General features: G+C 49.4%; 1 protein-coding gene across 8 annotated transcripts in view; it reads left to right on the forward strand.

Moving 5' to 3' along the window:
* The window catches only part of TRAPPC9 (trafficking protein particle complex subunit 9), a 566520-nt gene that overhangs the window by 184052 nt on the left and 360108 nt on the right, over positions 1–22360 (forward strand). For all 8 annotated transcript variants that reach the window (XM_053208248.1, XM_053208250.1, XM_053208253.1 and 5 more), the window contains one exon: positions 1962–2086. In XM_053208248.1, the coding sequence (XP_053064223.1) occupies positions 1962–2086 (125 nt within the window). The remainder of the gene's footprint in view (positions 1–1961; positions 2087–22360) is intronic.

The raw sequence follows: 22360 nt of genomic DNA on the forward strand, positions 1-22360 counted from the left end.
ACTTGAAAAGTCAGTTAAAATTTTTTTGAAAATAAAAACAGAACTGTGTTTTTAAAGCTTTTTAGGGCGACATTAGAAACAGATTCTGGAGGTGAGTGGGGGACGGTGACATAGGTGAAGGGGTTAGGGTATCTTGAGCCCTGAGTAGCATGTAGAATTGTTGGATCAATATATTGTTCACCTGGAACTCCTAACGCTGTGTTGATTATACGGGAATTAAAAAAAAAAAAAAGACGATGAAAATGATACAGAACAAATAAATAGTTTGACGAGTTGTTAGAAGGTAACACTCTTCTAACTAGGACCTGCATCAAAATCTAGAGCTTTGCCAGCTGGATGGCCTCTCACGTGCCCCATCTTCACCCCCAAAGGGAGCCCCGTCCTGATTTCTAGTCAGTACTTAGCTTTACTCACTTATAGTCTTAGCATAGGAGTATGTCCCTACATAGACGGGTTGATTAAGTTTCTCTTAATGTGCAGGTACCCCTGCTCTTTCCTTTTCCTGATAATTTATCTGTTGAGGAAGCTGGGACATCCAGCCCAAGGAGACGTCGACAGCGTGGGCTTGTTGATTGAGCACTTGCGATGCCCTTCTGAACACTTGTGGTGTTCTTCTGTCCCCTGCGTTTCCTGAAAATGGGGCAAAGCTGGATCCAGAAGCTGGATCAGGTTCACCTCTGATCCCTTTGGCAAGTCCAGCGTGGTCTTGTGTTCTTAGGTCAGGAGGCAGGGAATGCCCACTTGTTTCTCTCGTTGTGATGTTACTAATTGCCCATGCTCTTTGTCCAGATCAGTGGTTCTCAACCAGGGATGGTTTTGCTCCCACTCCCCTTTCCAGGGGACGTGTGGCAATTGTTGGTTGTTACAACTTGGGGGGAGGTTGCTCCTGGCATCTTGTGCGTAGAGGTCCGAGATGCTGCTATACATCCTGCTTGCACAGCACGGTCCCCAACGGGGAGAATTGTCCAGCCCCACGTCTCAGTGTTGAGGTTGAAAAATCCTGGACTAGGGGTTGTAAAATAGTATTCCGATTTTATCCCTTCTTTATCATTTTGCTAGAATGCTTTTATAAAGATACATGCTGCTCATCATGAGATTATCGAGTTGTACAGTTCATAAATGCTTGATTTTTTTAATTTACCAATTTTCAGGAAAATCAAGATTCTCATCGTCCACAGATGGCTATTGACTTTAAAAGAAGATTACAATGAACACATGGATTAAATGTGGATTTAATTTTTTTTTCACGTTTTATTTATTTTTGGGAGTGAGCGAGCGTGAGCATGGGCGGGGCAGAGAGAGGAAGAGAGAGAGGGGGGTGGACGGAAGATCCAAAGTGGAATCCGTGCTGACAGTGCCAAGCTCGATGTGGAGCTTGAACTCACGAACCGCGAGATCATGACCTTGAGTCAGATGTTCAACTGAATGAGCCACCCAGGTGCCCCTAGATGTGGATTTAAATTAGATCCATTAGATACGGATTTACACCTACCTGAAGAGCATCCATCAGTTGGATTTACTATCACTTTGAGTTTGCATTGTCTCCTCTTGGCCAGTGGGAGCTTCTGCAGTTGGGTGCAGAGGCCTTTGACCCAGCCCTTGTCTTGGTTGGTTTCCTTGCTCTGGCGTAGAACGAGGTGTCCAAGCTCACCCGTACGTTTCCTGCCACTGACTTGGCGTCATCCGTTTCTTTGAGAAGCCTGCCCTGGCTGCTTTTCCCTAAAAGTGAACAAGTGAGAACTTGAGACCATGGTCTGGACATCAGGGATGCTTATTGTACTGTGTTGGTGATCGTTTCTAGGTCTTTACTGGGGACAGAGCTGATTACAGATATGCGTGTAAAATTGTCTACCTTCTTTTTGTTCGAAACTGATACCTGAATTCAAGTTCAGGGAAACCAACCGGTTTTAAAATACTCCATATTCTATAAGTGCTAAAGCATCTTAAAATTTTACTTTTAGATGGAATCAGCGTGAGTGGCTTTCCGCTGTGCAGTCCCTTTCGACAGGTCGTTCGGCCTCGAGTGGAGAGCAAGCCTGTGAACGCCCCTGAAGGCGGCAAACCAGGAGACCCGAGCCACATGAAGGTGAGTCCACCCTGCACAGGTACGGTCTGCTCGGTGGCTTGGTGTTCTCGGTTTCGGCCACTCTGCCTTTTTGGAGGCAGAGTGTTGAGTGCTCTTCAGAAAAGAAAGAAAGAGAATCGTGTTGGTGGAAAGCTGGTTCCTCAGTATTTCTCCCCGTGGCATGTTTTGGAAAGCCGTTGCAACGAAGCTTGTATGATTGTGTGGTTAAGTCTCATTTCCATGAAATACTGGGAATTTGGGGGTTGAGTCAAGGAGTGCAGTGATGAAAGTGGAATGTTTCCTACCTTTTACCTGTTTGTTTGAAAACTGTATTTATTGAGTGACCATTCTCTGTATTCATCCCAAAACTTAATCTTTTGGCCACCAACCATGAATTGGTTTCTGAGTGGTGAGGAAGTCAAAATGAATACACACTGCTAGTGTAAAGGTGCCAGGGACTTCTGGCAGAGCAGAGGACGCTGTTTGCCAGGAGCCCTGGGAGGGGCCTGAGCCCGAGCTTGGAGTTTGGCGTCCACAGCATTTGGGAAAGCTCTGTCGGTCTGCACCTGCCCAGGGACGGGGTGTAGCGAGAGCACCGAAGGCCTTCACAGCTACGGCGGGGGTGCGGGCAGCAGGGTCACCAGAATGGCTTGTCGAGTGAGCATGTGTTGAGGCCCAGCCCTGTGGTGCCACGTACAGTCTCGACGCCAGTATTTGGGGGGTGTTGATTGAGGGGACCCACCCACCGAGATTGACCAAGCTGGTTGTGGCGTGGAGAATGTTGAGCACGGATGCTCTCTGAGGAGAGGTCAGGGCAAGAGGGACACCAGCTGCTTTTGGTCGATGGCGGTCCTGTCCGTGGATGGAAGTCACAGGGAGTCGGGTTTCAGGGAGTCCTCCTGGCCACTGAGGGCGCCGCAGTAGAGAGAGGTGCTGGTGTAGCTGGGAGCTGTCCAGCATCTGGCTCCCGCACACTAGCCCGACTGCGGGTTTGGGCTCCTCTGGGAGCCGGGGGACTGGATGTGGGAAGATGCTTCCCGGCGGCGCGGGAAGGAAGGCAGGGAGGTGTGGTGGAACCGCAGGGCACGGGATGCTGTTGGGGGAGTTCGGGGCAGGGAGGGATGGGGAAGCTGCAGCGCTGATGTCCTCGTGGGTCCTTGGGTGTGACGTCCCCTGAGGCCTCCTGACAGCCAGCCCTGGCCCGTCGTCGGTTCTCCTCCCTGCCCAGGCCCCCCGAGGACCGGCACTTTCCTCTGCCGCTCCGCTCCACCGTCGTGTGGCCTTCCCCGTGGGACAGACTCTTGGAATTGAGGGAAGAACCTCAGGATCCCGGAGGTCCTCGTTCAGAGTTGGTTGGGTTATGGTGGCTGTGCCATCAATTGCGTTTTCTTGAATTGAGCATTGCAAGGCTGGGTGCGCTGTAGTTCTTGGGCGATAAGTGTGTATAGATGTAAGATGAGTGTACACGTGCTTAAATGGAAGTGCCCAACTGGAGTTTCCGTTTGCTGGGTGCGGCCTGTGTGTCAGGCCTGTGTCACGAGAATGCAAATGGACAGGTTCTACACAACTTTCTGAGTAGGTGGTCTCCTCCAAAGAGAGAACCGTGGCTCAGAGGTGATGACACCATCAGTCCCCCCTCCAATCCCTGTCGGTTGCACCGTGACACCTTCTTTCTCTGTGCCTTTTCCCCAAATTACTGAGAAACAGAGTCCCAATGCCTCTTCTTAAAAATTTTAATTCCAGGGGCACCTGGGTGGCTCAGTCAGTTGAGCATCCGACTTAGGCTCAGGTCATGATCTCGCGGTCTGTGAGTTCGAGCCCTGCGTCGGGCCCTGTGCTGACAGCTTGGAGCCTGGAGCCTCCTTCAGATTCTGTGTCTCCCTCTCTTTCTGCCTCTCCCCCACTCATGCTCTGTCTCTCTGTCTCTCAAAAACAGACATTAGAAAAAATTTTAAAAAATTAAGAAATCTAATTCCGGTGTAGTTAACATACAATGTAATAGTAGGTTCAGGTGTTTAATATAGTGATTCGACAATTCCAAACAACACCTGGTGTTGACAAGTGCCTCCTTAATCCCCATCACCTATTTCCCCATCCCCTCTGGCGACCATCAGTTTGTTCTAAGAGTGTGTATCTTGGTTTGCTTCTCTTTTTTCCTTTGCTCATTTTGTATTTGTCTTTCTCTGACTTATTTCGCTTAGCATTATACTCTGTAGTCCTGTGCATGTTGTTGCAAATGGCAAGATGTCATTCTTTTGTACGGCTAATATTCCATTGTATGTTTATGCATCTTTATCCATTCATCAGTCAGGGGACACTTGGGCTGCTTCCATAATTTGGCTACTGTTGATAATGCTGCCATAAACATTGGGGCACATGTATCCTTTTGATTTTGTGTTTTTGTATTTTTTGGTTAAATACCCGGTAGTGTGATTCCTGGATTATAGGGTAGTTGTATTTTTAACTTTCTGAGGACCCTCCATATGGTTTTCCAGAGTGGCTGCACCAGTTTGCATTCCCACCAATAGTGCGTGAGAGTTCGCCTTTCTCCACATCCTCACCAACACCTATTGTTTCTTGTGTTGTTGATTTTAGCCATTCTGATCAGTGTGTGATGATACCTTATGGCAGTTTTGATTTGTATTTCTGTGATAATGAGCATCTTTTTTTGTTGAGATGCCTATGACATTTTAATTACATCTATGACCATAAAGTAATGTTTTCTATAGGAACCAGAAACAGAGGGACTTGAATCAACTATATACCTTTGCTTTTGGTGCTACAGAGATTTGACCAGGAATTTATAAGGGTGGAGATTACAGTTGATCAATTAGAGGACTAATATGAAAACATGAAGTAAGTTTCTAAGTGAGTGGAGAAAATCAGATTGAAATATGACCTTGAGCTTTGGAGTACAGGAAGAATTGAATATAAGGCACAATAGTGATTGCTAAAATGCCTATCCTAAATTCCTCTTTACAGTGTAAGTTTTATTTATTTATTTTCAAATGTTTTTTTTTTAATTTACTTTTGAGAGAGAGAGAGATAGAGTGTGAGCGGGGGAGGGGCAGAGAGAGAGGGAGACACAGAATCCAATGCAGGCTCCGGGCTCGGAGCTGTCAGCACAGAGCCCGGCGTGGGGCTCGAACTCATGAACTGTGAGATCATGACCTGAGCCGAAGTCAGACACTTAATTGACTGAGCCACCCAGGTGCTCCTACAATGTAAGTTTTAAAGATGATTGAGTAGCCGGATCCTGAGCTCCCCTTCTCTGACAGACATACCAAGTCTACAACTACAATGGAGCAGCTCTGTCTGAGAATGACCTCAAGACAGGTACAACGGATTCTCCGCAGCTTAAACGTAAAGAAGCCCCCACTTTGGAATGTGATGGGGAATCAAACTCCTACAGGGGTACCCACGATTGGAAGGGCTGTCCTAGGTGTGGATGTCCTCCCCAGGGACCGAGGGATCAAGCCCCACATTTGGTACCCTGTCCTGGGGATGACAAGCCCCCGTGACCTATGGCTTTGAAAATCAATGGGACATCACTCCAGCAAAACCAGAGGGCTATAGAAAATTCAGTCTTCGCTCTGAAAGGGCTTGTGGGCTATATCACTGGGTCACAGGGACAGCTCCGGAGCTGCATTTTTCAGAAACACATGTGCCATAGATGAAGGAGGGTGTTCACTACTTGTAGGGTATGTGCTAGAGGGACTGGGGTCTGTAGGAAGTTTCTCTAGGAAAGGAGGTGCTGAACATGTGTAGCCTTCCAGCCTAGTTGGCCCGACATGGGCAGATGCAGACTCGCACACGCTCTATCTACCTTGCTGGCAACGCTTGCTGCTTCCTGGTGTTCCCTGTGGACTCCCTCTGCCCCACCCACCTACCCCTGTAGAGGCCCCTTCCAGGTGGCTCCCATCCTGCTGTACCTGGCAGGCAGCCTGAGGCAGGACCAACTCCTTCCAGAGGGGTCCTGCCCCCCGGAGGAGGGGAGCCGGCTGCACCCACCAGCATACTCCCAGCAGCTACGGCTAGGCCTCTGAGCCAGCCCTGCCCACAGGTGTGCTTGCAGCAGTCACAGCCCAGCCATACCAGGATGATGCATGCAGTCAACACAAGGGACATGCCTGGGGAACTCGGTTCTGGTGACCGGGCCGGAGCGCACTTGTGGGACCCCGGGGATGACGTCTCCACAAGGCCTCTACTTTGAAGACTGGGAGACGATGCAACTGATTGACCTAATACATAGAAACAAGCACAGACAAAATGAGGAGATGGGAATATGTTCCAGATGAAAGAACAAGACAAAATCTCAAATAACTAAACAAAACAGTTATAAGCAACATGCCTCCTGAAGAGTTCAAAGTATTGTTTAAGACCCTCCCTGAATTGAGACAAGTCAATGAACTCAGTGAGAGCGAGCTTGAACAAAGAGAGAGAAAATAGAAACAACAACCAGTCAGAGCTTGAATAAGTAACTCAAATGAAAGACCCGTGGAGGGATTCACTGTAGATGAGAGGGGCCTCATGATCTGCGATCTGGAAGACAGGATGGGAAAGCAAGCAGGCTGAACTGCCAAAAGAAAACAATTAAAAAAAAAAATGAGGGTAGTTGAAGGGATCTCTGGAATGATGCCAAACATGCTAACATTGCCACTGTATGATTCCTAGAAGGAGGGGAGGGAGGGAGGGAGAGAGCGTGCGCACAAGAACACGTATGTGAAGAAATAATGGCTGAAAAGTTCCCTAACCTGAAGGAAACAGACCTTAAGGTCCAGTAAGCACAGAGAGACCCAGAGAGATCCACATGAAGATCTATCCCCATCTAATCAACATACCAAAAGTTGTAGAGCGACTCTTAAAGGAAGCAGGAGAAAAAATGCTTCGCTACAAGGGAAATCCCATAGAGCTCTCGGCTGGCTGTTGAGCCGAAGCTTGGCTGGCCACAGCATTGGTAGGGTGCGTTAAAGGTGCTGGTGGGGAAAACATACAGCCAAGAGTAGTCCACTCAGCAAGGTTATTGTTGGTAATCAAAGGAGATCAAGGAGTGTCCAACACAAGCAAAGTCTAAGGGAGCTTGGCACCACCAACCCGGCCTCACAAGGAATGTCCAAGGGTCTTCAGAAAAGAAAATGCCATAAATAGAAGCAAAAAAAAAAAAAAAAAATCAGGAAAGAAACCATCTCACTGGTAAAGGCAAATGGTACAGATTGTGGATCAGCCTCTTGAGAAGTAGCTTGAAAATTGAAAGAGAAAATAGTAAAATCGACCAGAACTTCAATGAGCGGTTAAGGGATACACAAAATAAAAAGATGTAAGTTATGTCAAAATACGAAAGAGCATCTTTTCACGTATCTGGCCCTCTGGATGTCGTCCTGGGAGAAATGTTCACGTCTGCTGCCCATTTTTCATTGGATTATTGGGTTCTGGGGTGTTGACTTGTACAAGCTCTTGGTAGATCTTGGATACCCCATTCCCCTCCATCCTGCGTCCAGACCCTTAGGGTCTGCCCCTGCTGGGCATGGGCGTTCAGCATTTCCTGTGTACCCACCACCCACACTGAAACTTCAGACAGCCTGGGGACCCTCCTCAACCAGTTTCTTAGCAAGAAAACTGGAAGGAAAGGAACTAGCCTTTGTGAAGTATGTCCTGCAGGCCAGGAACCGTGCCAGGTGCCATGTTCGCTCAGACACGTGCACCATTTGGGCAAACTGCCTACTAGATAAGGAAGGACACGGAGCTTTAGGGAGTGGCTGGCTCAGGTGTGCGGGTGGTGGATTAAGGGCTGAATCCACGTTACTTCTTACCCTGGGGTTGGACCCTGAGCAGGACAGGCTCCTGTGTGTGCAGTCCGAGGAGGGCACTCTGGTGACAGGCAGGCAAGAAGGGGTGTGCGTGAGCATTCACGGGCACATAGGAGACCCGGTCGTGCTGGTAACTAACTGCAAACCTGTGAGGTTGTGCAAGTAAGCCTTCTGTGGTCCGGCTGCTTTCCTAGGGAGCCGTGTGGGAGCTGTGCTTGGGGGGGCCCTGTCACGGGACTTCCTGGCTCTGCTCAGCATGCTCCCCTGTCCTCCCTGAAGCACAAATAATGTGACCTAATTGGAAATGTGCTAAAGCTGTAAAATTACCACTGAGGAATGGTGTAGTCATGGAAACCAGTAACCCGGTGAAAGCAGCTTCTAGGGACCCCCCTCCCCCCCGTGCCCTGTGCAAGTGGGGAAAGCTAGCATGTGTTTCAAGAGATCCCCCAGAAAGGTTGTGTCCCCTTCTCTGCCAGCACTGATTGTGTCTGTCCATGTTGGGGACTGGTTTTCTGCATTCTTTGTGAAGAATCTTCTTTGATTCATTCTTTTGATTGAAAAAAGAGGTGTGTGAAGTGGCTGCATTTTAGAAATAATATTCCTGGAAGCCATGCTCTGCAGTACGGCCTCTCTTGACCCTCGATTTCCCCATCTGTGAAATGGAATAATCTTGCTTTGTAGGGTTTTTGGGAGGCTTCACTAATAGAAGAGCTTGGTAGGGGGAGAAAAGCTGGAGCAAATCAAGAAATACCAAACTGAGACCTGATTCTTGTATATCAAGAGAAAAGTAAGATTGGGTAAGTGAGTCCTGGTTAACAGCGAGCAGCCCTGGGTGGGGCCGGGTTATGGGGTCACTGACCTGGCTTAAGTCGTTGGCTGTTGCTCCTGCTCAGGCCTGGCTTCCCCAGGGTTGGCGAGGCCAGTATGTGCCTCCGAGTCTGACCCTGTGTGCACAGTGAGGTGGCCAGGACTTCCCTGAAGCCCTCCCAGGAGGAACCAAAGCCTGGGGCGCTCTGGCCTGGGCTGCGGGGAGGTTTCTCACCTGAGGTGGCCTGTGTGGCGTGTGTCACTCGGGGGTCCCCGTGGCCCTGCCTGTTGGAAACCTCCACCTTCAGCCTCTGGGGCTGGACGACACACAAAATCTGGGAGCCGGTCGGCCACATCCACGCGGACGCTGCAGTCATCGCTCGCGGTCTGTGCCCGAGCTGCCGAATGAAGGCCCACGCCTCCATCTACAGCTTTGCTCTGTGAACGCCTCACGCCTGCCGAAAGCAATCCGGAAGTCCTACCACAACCAAGGTTCTCCAGGAGGTGGGTCAGTGGGCCTGCTTCTGGCCCACATGTGCACATCTGGCTGCTGGGGGCTTGATGGTACATGCCCACCCATGTCAACAACATCTTGTTTTTAAAAATGTCGGAGTGGGGGTCACCTGGGTGGCTCAGTCAGTTAAGCACTCGATTCTTGATTTCTGGCCAGGTCATGATCTTGTGGTTGTGAGATTGAGCCCTTTGTTGGGCTCCATGCTGAGTGTGGACCCTGCTTAGGATTCCTTCTCCTCCTCTCTCTACCCCTCCCCTGCTCAGGTGTGTGTGCGTGCTCTCTCTCGCTCTCGCTCTCCTCTCAAAATAAATAAATACTTAAAAAAAATCAGAATAGGAGTGTTGGCCACAGCCGTAATGGTGGCACCTTTGTCCACACCTTTGGGCCGGTGTCCCAGCCACACACTCAAGACTCTCGAGCCTTGGTTTCCTGCCCTACCAGTTGGGGAGAAGATCTGTTCTCCTGCATGGCTGTTGGTGCAGAGCCATTGAAGGACTAGTTGGGCAGCATGCGGAGGAGGAACCACACCGGGGGTGCCTGAGTGGGGAGTGGGAGGGGGTGCTGAAGGGAGGGCCAGGGGCTTCCTGGTTGGGAGCCTCCCCCCCCCCCCCCCCCCGCCGCTGGAACCTTCCCGCCTCTCCGACACGGGCCCGTGTTCTGTTGTGTGGACGAGCCCGGCTGGGCCCGCAGAGTCCTCACTCTCCTGCCGCCTCTGTGCTCTGTGCGATCCCAGCATTTCTCTGTTGAATGTGTTCACTGTTTCACCACGACGTAAACGGTGCCGGAGCAGAGGGTTCCTCCTCCTGTTCTCCTGTGTCCAGGCCTCCAAAAGGGCGGGACGCATGGCAAGTGTTGGAGAAGTGGTGGTCGAGCACGTGTTTTGCCAATTTTGGGCAAGTTACTTGCCAGACAGGAGGAGTGTTTGTTTGGAGGAGGCCAGATGGAACTCTGTTCCCCTGACTTCCACGGGAGGCCGCCCTCGTAGTGTAAGTGAGCACGGGGAGCTGGGAGGCTGACCTCCCGGAGCTTAGGCAGTATCGCCGCACGCGTCTGGACCCCGAGCCCCCCGGGCCGGGGCCTCGACATCCTGGCTGCACGTGGTTGGTGGTCATCTGCTGCTGCTCCCCTCTCTGAGGTTGTTTTTTTTTTTTTTTTTTGGTCTCTTGGCTCTGTGGTTTTGTTTCTCCAGGGAGCTGGGACTGATAAAGACCACAAAACAAATTTCAATCAATTTAAAAGGATTCTCATTTTGCAAAGTATACTCTGACAGTAATGAAGTTAGAATCTGATAACTAAGTCTTTGAGTATTTTTCAAATGTTTGGAAACGAAACGACATACTCCTGATTAACCCATGGGCTGGAGAAGAGTTAAAAAATAAAAATAGTGAGTATTTGGCCATGAGTGAGCATGAAAACACAGCAGGCTGTTGGTAGGCTGTTGCCAGAACGGTGCTTTTAGGAGGAGGGCCTCAAGTCAGACCCCAGCTTCCGCTTGAAGAAAGTAGGAGAAATGGAAAGTAAACGTTGTGCAGACAAGGAAATGAATATCAGAACACAAAACGGGAATGAACACCCTAATCTAGATGAGGAGACCGAAAGCCTATTCTTGGAGAAAAATGGAATTTACCCATCTGCAGCCAGCTTGACGGGAGAGGAAGGCACGACTGAATGCACCCGGAGCAGAAGACGTGGCCTCCTACAGACTCTACAGAGGGAAGGGAGGCAGGTGTTCTGAGCAGCTCTGTGCCCCCAAGTCTGAAAAGCGAGATGGACCGGACAGATGCCTGGAAAGACACAAAACACCAGAGCGTACAGACCGGGCTGTTGGGAGTATCTAAGTCCGCTAAGAAGGTAGAATTTTTTGTTAAAACCTTGGCCATAGAACAAATCCAGGCCCAGGGGGCTTCACTCCTGCACCTCCTCAAACACGAAGGGAGTGATTAATCAGAGTCGTACATCAACTCTTCTTTCCAGGGCCTTGAAGGTGGGGATAATCCCGACCCGTTCTGTGAGGTCAGCACGACCTTGGTGACAGAAGCAGACGAAGATGACGAAAACGGCAACAAAGACTCCTGGACATGGCTGCAGACATCGTCCCTGACACCTGCTGGGTAGGGTTTGTCTGCATAACGTGAAAGCCAACAAATGTAATTCTTCATTTCAGCAAACCAAAAAAGGGAAACTATAAAAACGTCTTAATAGAGAAGAAACATCTGACGAGGTGCAATACCCGTTTTTGACAAAACTGTCGGCGAGCTAGAAATAGAAGGGAACTTCCTCAGCCTGCTAAGTGCACCCACCGAACGCCTCCACCTCCCACGGGGCTTACAGGTGAACGCTGGCCACGCGTTCCCCGAAGGGCGGCCGCGCGCTTGGCCGGGCTCAGCTCCCACTGCTCGTCGCCGGCGCTGGCTGTCCACGTGCCTTGCGTCCTGGGCATTTTCCCCATGCTGGCTGAGGGCTGTGCTCTTCCATTGCCTGTCTGGTCCGCCTGCACACAGGCAGAGCTGGGCATTCCCCCTCCCCGTTCCCACCTGTTGCCTGCTCCCACCTCTATAGTCATTCTGTGCTGATGTCTCCGAATTCCTCGAACTAAGATCCTCGTGGCCGCGGGGTGGTCCCTGCCACGTGGCCCAGTGCTCGGGCTTCAGCAACCTTCTCTTCATCCAGGTAGTCCAGAGTACTAGGTTGAACATTGCCTGTCCACGGGAATTCTGTTTTCTCTGAGGAGATGGTCCTCGGTGTGGCAAAGCAGGACTATGAAGTTAATTTCTTCCCAATCAGTTCGAATCCCAGCACATTTAGATGATAGCTTACATCACATATTAAGTATTCTGGAATCTTTTAGCTTTTATAATAAAGAACTGTAAACGGTGTAAAGGGCTGTGGGACGTTCATAAAGTTCTCATGTGCTCTTACATTTGAGTAATTGTGTTTATAAATGGACAGATTGGAACGATCTGCTTAAGAAACTTAGTCTTTTTTTTTTTTTTTTTTTAACTCGAATACATTTGCTATGTTATGTAGAGAACATGCTTTCTAAAGCAGTGTTCCAGATAGAAAAAGGCTCCATGAGCCTTTTGGGGCCTAGAGGTGGCAGAATTAAGGTTCCCTTTATCTGGGAGGAGAAAGTATGTTAGGCCATTGGTTCACGGTCCTCAAGGATGCTCAAGGTTGCTCAAGGATGGCATTGGTCGTGCTGGCTGGAGTGTCTTGGCATGTGCCGCCTGGGAGATGGAGCACTTGAAGCAGTATGTACAGAGTAGTTCTCTCAGGCTCCTACCTTCACAGTGTGCAAGTGGAAATCACCCAACAGTTGGGGAAGATTAAGCAACGTGCCCAAGGGCAAGCGGTTCCACAGGAGAAGTTAAAAAATTCGAAGCCGCATATGCCTGAATCTAAAGCTTGTGCTATTTCTACGATACTGTGCTGCCTCTCTATAATTTCTAAGTCTGAACTGATTATGGGGCACAAAACATTCTCTATTGATTGAAGCCATATTTATAGCGCAGTGAGTATAAGCTTTCTGCCTATCTGACCCTGCGTTTCAATCTGTAAAATGCGGTTAATAAGACTTCCTCCTGGGCTGTTGTAAGGAGTAAAGTGTCTGCTATTAGCCCCGCTAGATAAGAAAAGCTTACAAAATGGCCAATCCAATTCACTTCCAAATTATTCGTAATCTGTCCCAGTAATAGTCAGAGAGATGGCGTTTCTTTCTACAAAGTTAAGCATAAAAGCTTCAAGGAATCCTTTAATCTGCTCAACACTTCTCAAACTTAATAAGAACTTCAGCAGGAAGAAATGCGAGAGTCTGCTGCATGTGGAATTCTGAAGCCACATCTAGGAGAGGTCGGAAGGATGCCCCTCGAGGCTCAGTGTAACACTTGTGGACTTGGGCCTGCCGTGGTTGTGTTCGCCTGAATCCCGTGACCTTTCGTCCACCCTTTTGATAGGACAGCCGCATCATGCCCGGCTCCGAGTGGCGGAGGGCGTGTGTCCGTGCACGCGAGCTGGAGTCCCAGAGCCCGCCTTCTGGTGGAAGGGACAAGCCGTAAACAGACGTGTCAGGTTGTGAAAAGTGCTGTCCAGAAAAGTAAGGGGTGAGCTGGGATGAGGCTCGCTTGCCGGTTTGGGTAGAACTGTCAGCGGAGGCCTTTCTGCAGAGATGCCGTGGACGTCTGTCAGGGAGATCCAAATAGTGCGTGCCGGTGACGGTCGGTTGTGCTGAAGTCAGGATGTTATTTGGAATATCAACCACAACTGCCAAAGTGTTTATTATAAGCCGTCCCCCCCCCCCCACCCCGCCCCCCATCGTTAGTCAAAGCCAAGGATGATCCCTTCTTAATCTCGGCATCCTCAGCACCTGGTACGGGGCCCAACACATGATAGGCTCTCAGTAAATGTTGACTGAAAGAACAAAGGAAACGAAAAGGCTTCTAAAGTTTCTGTGTTCCCTCATTTCTTTTTGCTATTGATCATATGTTGCATCGGTTTGTAAACATGAGCATGTGTCTAAATCCTGCAGGGGCTGGTTCAAACCAGTGCTGGCCCCCAGCTGCAGAGTTTGCAGTTCGGTAGTTCTGGGAGGGGGGCTGGGAGTGTGCCTTCCGCACGAGGTCACAGGTGGTGCTGCTGCTTTGGGCACCGTGCTTTGAGGACCGCTGTCTGAAGGTATGGAATGTTGAATTTCTTCTTCTTCTTCTTCTTCTTCTTCTTGGTTTTTTCTTTTACAGTCCCTGGGACTGACTGTGTGTGTCCCTAACAACAGTTGTGACCTTCCTCAAGTATGTCCTAGATTAGCACGTGATGAGCTCTAAGTAGCCTGGTCTGAGGGACCCCAGTCACTGATCTGTAGTACCTGGATTCCTGGGGAGGCATTTTGATAAAGATTATAAAGTCTGAGCAGAAGCATACAATTAAAATGAAATTCAGGTATTAAAATGCTTTATTTTAGGGAACTCCCCCATCTAGGAGGCCCAGAAACCTGCCTGATCCCAGCGTGGGCATTTCCATGGGTTGGGATTAATTGCGGTCCAGTTGGGGATTCTCCGAGCCAGTGGAAGGGCAGGCCTCTGTCCCAGGTCACCAGAGAGCAGGAAATAGTGGGGCATGAGCACCTGTTACTTATAAGGTGGTTGGGAGGGAGGTCACTGACTTTTCAGGGGCTCAACTCTAACTGGTGAGTTTCAAAGGTGCTTGGAGGGAAAGCCAGGCGGGAACTTGGGGCTTGGAATCCTAAGCTCAGGTCCTTGTCTGAGTGTCCACACTGGGTGTGAGCAGGTTGTCTTGCTGGAAGTGCCTACACAGTACCCTGGAGGAGTTGCATTTTTCATCACACAGCCTTCTCAGTGTCAAAACCCATGAAACACTGAGGAATAAATCTGACACCAGACGTGCAGTCTGTGCACTGAAAAGGTGAGGAAGATGAGGGGGATGGGAAGTAGGGAGCATGGAAAAAGGGGCCTGATTTCAGGGGCTTCTCCTAGTCCCAGCAGTGCTACTTTGTGATGGGGATTGGTGTGGAGAGGGCGAGGCAAAGTCCTAAGACTGGCCTCGAGGGTTGGCCCGAGGAGCAGAATGTAAGGGGAACGTCGGCAGGGTCACGTTCTGATGAGGACCTTCCAGAGCTGCCCGTTGGCATGGCCCCTCGTCAGAATCCGTCAGGGCTCCTGGGCGGACTCCTTCTCTGCCTCCATATTCTGTCAATCTCTTTGCGTATCCTCTTGGATTTTTAAGATGGGTCATGTAGTACGTTCATGGCTTAAAGTCTCATTTCCAAACAGCCATGAAGTGGCAATCTTGGAATTTAAGTTCTTAATCTTACGATTGCCTCTGGATCACAGCACTTAAACAAGAATCCGTATTAATGAGATTTACATAACACTCTTATTCTAGATGCTTTTAGTGACCTTGGGGGTTCCTTTTCTTGCAGGGCTAAACAAATGAACACACAGTGTGGTCTTCAGGATGACTCCATGTTTTGTGTGATACAAATGACGTCCTTTGATAACTTCTGGTTATCAAGTTATCACGTTTTTGATAGTCTTTGTCTCTTCTGAGAACCAGTGATACCTTGTTAGGCCCCGGTGACACTAAGAATTTTCTAGGCCATGTAATTTTGGCATTGGTCATAATGACAGACTTCATGACTGCTGCTTAATAATGTGATCGCTTCTGCATCTCATGTGGCTGTTGGTACACGTTTTACCTTTGCTTCAGAGATGGTTTTTGAATTTCTTTAACAAGCCCTTTCCATTAGGTTTGTTTACTGTCCTCTAAAGTTCCAGCATCTCGCTTAAATTCTCAGCATGGTGATGAAGACTTCCCCTGGGACTGTCTGTCGATCTCCTGTTGATGAGATCCGATCTCCCCCACCCTCCTCCTCCTTGCACTTTTCACCAGATGGGACTCTCCAGGCACCATAACTTGCCCTAGGTGCCTCCTGCCCCTTCTACGTCGATGGAGGTCTTCTCGTGTTTCCTTATGTTCGGAGTCTTTGAAGTTTGATACCCTGGCCTCGCACGTGATGGTCCGGTCGCTGCCAGAACCCGTCAGCCAGCAAGTCCTGTAGATGCTCCCTCCCCGGCGTCTCTCAGGCCAGCGTGTTCTTCCATGGTCGCTCACACCCCACTGCCTTAGTGGAGCCTTCTTGACTCCAGCTACATTCCTTTGGTCTTTTCCAAACGGTCTGGTCGCTCTGCTATCGAATCCACCTGTCACTCAGCCTTCCCCCAAGTACCGATTTTTCTTCAGCCTCTTTGTGCTAGAGAGCTTACTTTCTCCCATGATACCCCAGGTGGTCATTATCAACAGTGCGGCCCCACACAGGTGGAAGCATTTAGCACTGCTGCCATCCTGACCTCCGTGAGCCGTCCTGGGAGGTTGTTGGAGCACAGGCACGTTTCACACAGAAGGAGCTTTTTAATCATTGCAGAAATGGTGGCGGCAAAAACGAATTGCATAGTGCAGTTGAGACGAGCAGAAGTGCAAGGAGTGGGTTTGCACTTTCCCACGGCCCGAGACCCCCCTCTCTCCCCCGCCCCCCACCGTGGGAAACCAGAGTGCGCACCACTCGGGATTGTTTGAATGTTCACGTGTGGATGCCTGTTGATGTGTTGCACGAACATCCCATACACGGATGCTCGGGCATGTTTTTATGAACAGGGATACTGGTGCGTGTTTTTTTCCCTAGACCAAAATGAGATCACCATAAATATTTTATCACTTCCTTCAGTTAGTGCTATCCCATTCTATATTTTAGGAAATGTTTTCAGTTGCCTCAAATATGCAGAAGATAGAAACATTTGCCTCGTTTGATCCCCGAGTTCTGTTTCACCTGATGGGTCCAAACCGGTGCAGAGTCGGGGACTGCTCATTGCATCTGGGTCAGCCAGATGGTTTCTCTTAATCTTGCACTTTGTTTGTTTGTTTTTTTGTAACTCTTGTGAAGAGACCAGGCCATTTGTCCTACCATCTACATTTGTCTGCTTGCTGCCCCATAGTACTACTCAATTTGTTCCTTTATCCTTTGATTTCCTTTAAACTGCAAATAGTATGTAAAGGCTTGATGGGTATGGATGGAACATTTTTGGCTAGAATGCTTCACAGGTGAAGTTGGTACTTGAAGTTGGGTGACATTAGAGATGTAGAAATTAGATTATATCTAGCTTTCCACCTAAATTAATGAGGTGAAGGTTGACCCCTGGAGAGGGTGATGGGGGGGGGGTCTGAGCCAACCTTGTTCTTCCTCTAGCCCCTAGAGAATATTCTGCATGTTGGTACTTGAGTAGTAATACAAATGCATCAGTCATGCATCTGAGGGTTTTAAAATCAGGAGATTATCCTTCGTGATTTAATGTCATTAAGGTTTTATGAAACAGGTTTCTAGATTTTGTCTCTAATGTGATCAGTGGCCTTCTCTCACTTACTAGCTCAACTACCAGGGTCATTCAATGACTCAGAAATACAATGTCTACCAGTTAACAAAATGCTTCCTCTTTCCTTTTAATTTGTAATTTCACATTAAGGAACTGTTTACAAATGTCTTCAAATGTTGAGAAATTAGATTTTTTTTATGCCTTTCTCCTCCCTTGAAGACCATTAAAGACTCGTGGGTTTTCATTGACTTGGTGTTTTTTTTTCCCTAAACGTAATTTATTGTCCAGTTGGCTTGTATACAACACCCAGTGCTTATCCCAACAAGTGCCCTTCTCCATGCCCATCACCCATTACACCTCTCCCCCACCCCCCATCCACCCTCAGTTTGTTCTCTGTATTTAAGAGTCTCTTATGGTTTGCCTCCCTCCCTCTCTGTGACTGTTTTTTCCCCTTCCCCTCCCCCATGGTCTTCTGTTCAGTTTCTCAAGTTCACACGAATGAAAACGTACAATATCTGTCTCTCTCTGACTTATTTCATTCAGCATCATACCTCCCAGTCCCATCCACGTTGCTGCAAATGGCGGGATTTCATTCTTTCTCATGGCCAAGTAGTTTTCCACGTGACAGTCATCATTCTGATTGCTCTGTGGTCCCCGCTTTAGGTAATGTTAGTTTTCTTGTGTGCTGTGGACATGACTCTTTTATCCTGGAAAGATTCATTGCTTTTTGTGACAAGAGTGGTCCCAGAGCAGGGGTGCCGAGCCTATTTTATTCCTCGGGGAAATGGGGCCTGTGGGGATTGAGTGCTTGTGTTCCCAGGTGGTGGCAAAGTGGACACTCTCCCATCCTTGACTCTCTATCCAGTGCTCTCTGCCAGACTCCTCTCTTTAGCATTGATGGGACAAATTTGTTGTCACTGTTCCCACTCAGAATTCATGCTCATTTGGACCAGTTACCTACTACCATTTACTAGTGCACACGTGAAAATGTAACTGAAATTTGAGTTTGTTATGGAAACGGTGCAGAACATAAGAGGGGTCGCCTGTCAGTGTTGTGGGAGCGGTCACAAACCAGCTCGCCGACATTTCCAGACTCTAGAGGAGCGGTGGAGGGAGGTGCCTTCTTTGAAGCTTGTTCAGGTTGCCTTTCCCCCCGGGGGAACTATTAGCTGTGAAGGTTGTGGTAATTTGTCACACGGGAGCCTGCTCGATGCTTTACGCAAAATGTGCTCTTGACTATTGGCCAACAGTGTCCAATGGGTATCTCCATTTCCAAAGGGGAAACTGAGGCTTAGAGCAGGCACTTCATAACAGCTAATACGGCTATAAATGGCATTGCTGGGGTCCAAACACAGTCTTTCCCATAGTTCTGGAAGTTTCCATGTTCTTTCCTCTGGGCCCTCTCCAGTCAACCACAGCCCTGCTGGTGTCGTATTACGTTAGTGGGGTATAGGCTGTCCCTCCCAGTGGCTCACAGTGCTGCTGTAGACACTGTTGTGTCTGTACCTGTGTTGCCGTGTCTTCAGGGTAACGCATGCCTTCCCCGGGCCGGGTCATCGTCTCCTCCCCACGCCTCCGCCCGTCCCTGCTGCCATCCTTTTCTCCCTTCTTCCCCTTTGATAAGATCTTGAGTGGGAGTCAGACGTGATGTGTGTAAACGTCTCCAGCATCACAATGACTCCATTAAAGTATGACTGTACTTTCACATTAAATATCAGAGCCTGTCATCTGACAGAAGGTATACATGACAATGAGATCTGATGTGTGAAATGAGAACTGTCCCGAGCAGTCAGAGCTATTCTGTAGCGGTACACATGGAAGGCGTTGAACAAGTTGAGTGAAATGTACTCTGATGATGTTTTCTGGAAGAATAAAACAAAATCAGTCAAATGTCAAGTGAGAGTTCAGAAGACAGAGCTGTGACAGTCTTGGAAGAGTCCAGGAACATTTTGGTTTTGCAGCAAGCCGGGTTGTGGGTTATAGCAAGCCGGATCATTGATCCACAGTGTTTAGCCAGGAAGTTGCAGGCGGGAAGCCCTTCCCTCAAGAAACTGAATCTATACAACACAGGTCTATAATATTAAAAAAAGATTCACAAAATATATGCTGAAACTACATAAATATGAAGGATTTCTGTCGTAGACTTTAGATTTCGGTCTCCAGCGTCCATACATCAGTGTAGAGGGAGCAGACCAGCACTTAGCGGGCTGGGAAATGTAGCTCGAGGGTTTATGTTGGGCCCCGACTGCACTTTAAGGATATTTAGTGCTTGGATAACCTGGTGTGTGCCTTCTAGGCCGTAGCTCAGCAACCTGGTGCTTCCCTCCTGCCAGCTTCACACATTCATCCTGGCCTTGGCAGCTAGGAGATTGTGGCATCCTGACAGTGGGCCCCAGAGGGGCCACTGGGTGCAAGATTGGAGATTTTCATCTGTTTTTTAAAAAGCGTTTTTTAATTTTAGAATCTAGGGTTGAAAGTTGCAGAAAAGCTGCAAGAGAAGGAGCGCGTTCCTGTGTTTGTACGTCTTAGCATTTTCTGCCGCTGAAAACATCTTGTGTTGCCACAGCACATTTGCCGCGGCATCGGCGCACTGCTGGAGACAAACTCTGCTCATTGGTCTGGTTTCGCTAGTTTATCCCCCACTGGCCTTTCTGTCCCAGGGTCCCATAGGTGCGTGATGTGTAGTCCTCTGGCGTCTGCTGGTTGGTGACGGTTTCTCAGTCTCTCTTGTTCATGGCCTTGGTGGTTTTGAGGAGTAGTGATCAGACCCTCTGTCGACTGTTCCTGGATTTGGGTTCCTCTGCTATTTTTCCCGTGATGGGAAAGAGTGATGTGCCCTTCTCATCACATGTACCATGGATGGTGTTGGCCTCAGGCATGTGGCCTGAGTGGTGTCGGCCTGAATTGAGTTTCCGTACTCGATTCTCTGGGAGCAGGTCGCTACGTATGCAGCCCACGCTCCAGGGGATGGGGACGGGAGAGTGGGCGTCGGGCTCCGCTTCAGTTGGCAGGTAGCTGTGGGAATTACTTGGGATTCTGTTAGGAATCGCCCTGGCATGACATTACTCCCCGCCCCCTCAGAGGACAGAGCCGGGAACTACGTGTGTGCGCACTAACCCACGTGTCTACACACAATTATGAAGGGATTTATCCATGTGCTTAAGGCAACACCTCCTTAGCTTAAGCATGAGTTCACACTGGTGTCTGACTTGACCCGGGCCCAGTGGGATTGCTCTGGCCTTCTCACTCCTTTACCTGTGACGTCTCTCCAGCAGAGAGACCCCTGCCCCGCCACCCTTTTCCTGCTCGTTCCACCCTGTCTATGGGCGAAGCACTTTCCAAGCTGTGGTTAATGGGCCCCCACGAGGAGCATGACCAACTAGGGCATAGAGGTGCCGTGCAGTTCCTCTGGTCTGTAGCCCCGCGGTTTCCAGTCTGACACCATCTTCCGAGGTTATGGTCTCATTTTTTTTGAATATTTATATATATGTTTCGACGTGCACATGTGTGTTTTCAAAGCATATTGGTGCTGCAGTCTGAAAAGTTGTTTAACTCAGGCATGTAATAAAACGAAGATTGACAGACGTAGACGGTGGTTCAGATGACGCAAACATCATCGCCTTTGATGTTGGGGTGAATTATACGTATTTGTGTGGCTTTGCCTTAATGTATTGCTTGGAGCAGATACTTATTGGAGGCAGCAGGATGCACTGGAAATGGTGTTTGGGGGCTTAGAGCCTGGCTTCATGTTCCAGCTTGGCCACCTCCTGTGTGACATCAGGCAAGTTACCTAACCAAAGTTACAGGAAGAAAAAACGACTCCAGTGTTAATAGGCATCTCCCAGGATTGTTGTGTGGATCGGAAAGTGTATCTGGAATACACTGCATTCTTGCTACTTGAAGTCTGGTCTGCCAACCGACAGCATCAGTGTCCCCTGGGATCCAGTTGGAAATAAAGCCCATCTGGCCCCCAACCCCCCAGGTCTCCTGAGTTTGGAATCTGCATTTTCACAGTATCTCCAGGGGCCTTGAATGCACATTGAAGTTTGGGGAACCTTCTCTCTGCTGAGCTCTGAGAAGCTGTGATCTACACAAGCCCCCAGCTCCCCTGCTCCTTCCTTCTTGGCGCTTCTGGCCTCGCCTTCAGGAGGCCCGTGCTCACCCCCTTGCCCTGTGCTTTCAGTTGAAGCATGTAGCCTGCTGTGCCTTCTGTCCTCGCTGTCACATCCTCCCTTTCTAGCGGCGTCTGGCACGTTGAATGTGCTCAGTAAACATTTGCCGAGTATGAGAATGTTCTTGGTTCTGTGCCGAGTTCTGAGAACACCACAGGGAAGAAATGGTCCCTGCCATTCAGGAGCTGACCCCTGGTGGACCGCGGGGCCAGGGTCAGATGCTCGATGCTGTGAATGCCCTGAGGAGGGTGGTGAGCTGCCTCCCCTGGAGGGTGTTGGCTTCTGGGGGGTTTTTGAAGACCAGCCAGCCAACAGACTCGACCTTCACACTTGACTGCATGGGCCTGCCGAGGAAAATTGCTGTTTTCTTGTGTCTTGAGCATTGATGTGGGATGCACTAGCCGGTCCAGGCCCGTTCATCCCGGGTGTTTGGTAAGCTACAGGGAAGGGACTCTTACTGAGTCCCCAGGCCGCCGACTCTGCTTTGTCTTGAGCCTGTGCTGCGTCTCCCCATGACAAATTCTGAGTTTCTTCTATGCCCTTTTATGTTCTGTGCTCTTGAGGAGATCCAGCTATCTAAAAAAAGCAACATGAAACTTGTAAAATGAAATCCTCCTAACGGTCGGGCTGTGGCCCGAAGGTCCTGATCTGTTCGGTGAGGAGAGCAGAAATGAAAACCCACATCTCTGATGGGGAGAGTCCTCGATCCCAGGGTGGCCGGGTCCCGCTGGCAAGTCCACATGCGAAGGAGGAGGAGGACCCACCCCGGGCTCCAGCCAGGTTGTGTTCTCTGATTCCTTCGTGCTTGGGATAGTCCGTCCCTGTGCTGTCCTGGGTTTCTCACCCACAGAGTGGGAGGGCCCTGCCTGCTCTGCTTCCTTCACAGGCCTTTGGAGAGTGCGTGCTCCGGTAGCCCCAGGGTTAGAATGCTACACCACCCCTCAGAGCAGAATTCGTGGCTCTGGGTAAGCATTGAAGGCAGGACTAGACTCGATGTTTTCTTTTCGCAAAATGATGAAACCAACTAGCTTCCGTGTATCAGCAGCCCTCTTGGGTCTGTGCTAATGGCTCGCATAGGTTATCGGTAGTTCTCAGAACGGCCCTGAGAGGGAAGTGTG

This window comes from Acinonyx jubatus, chromosome F2 (genome assembly GCF_027475565.1).
Source record: "Acinonyx jubatus isolate Ajub_Pintada_27869175 chromosome F2, VMU_Ajub_asm_v1.0, whole genome shotgun sequence".
Lineage (NCBI taxonomy): Eukaryota > Metazoa > Chordata > Mammalia > Carnivora > Felidae > Acinonyx > Acinonyx jubatus.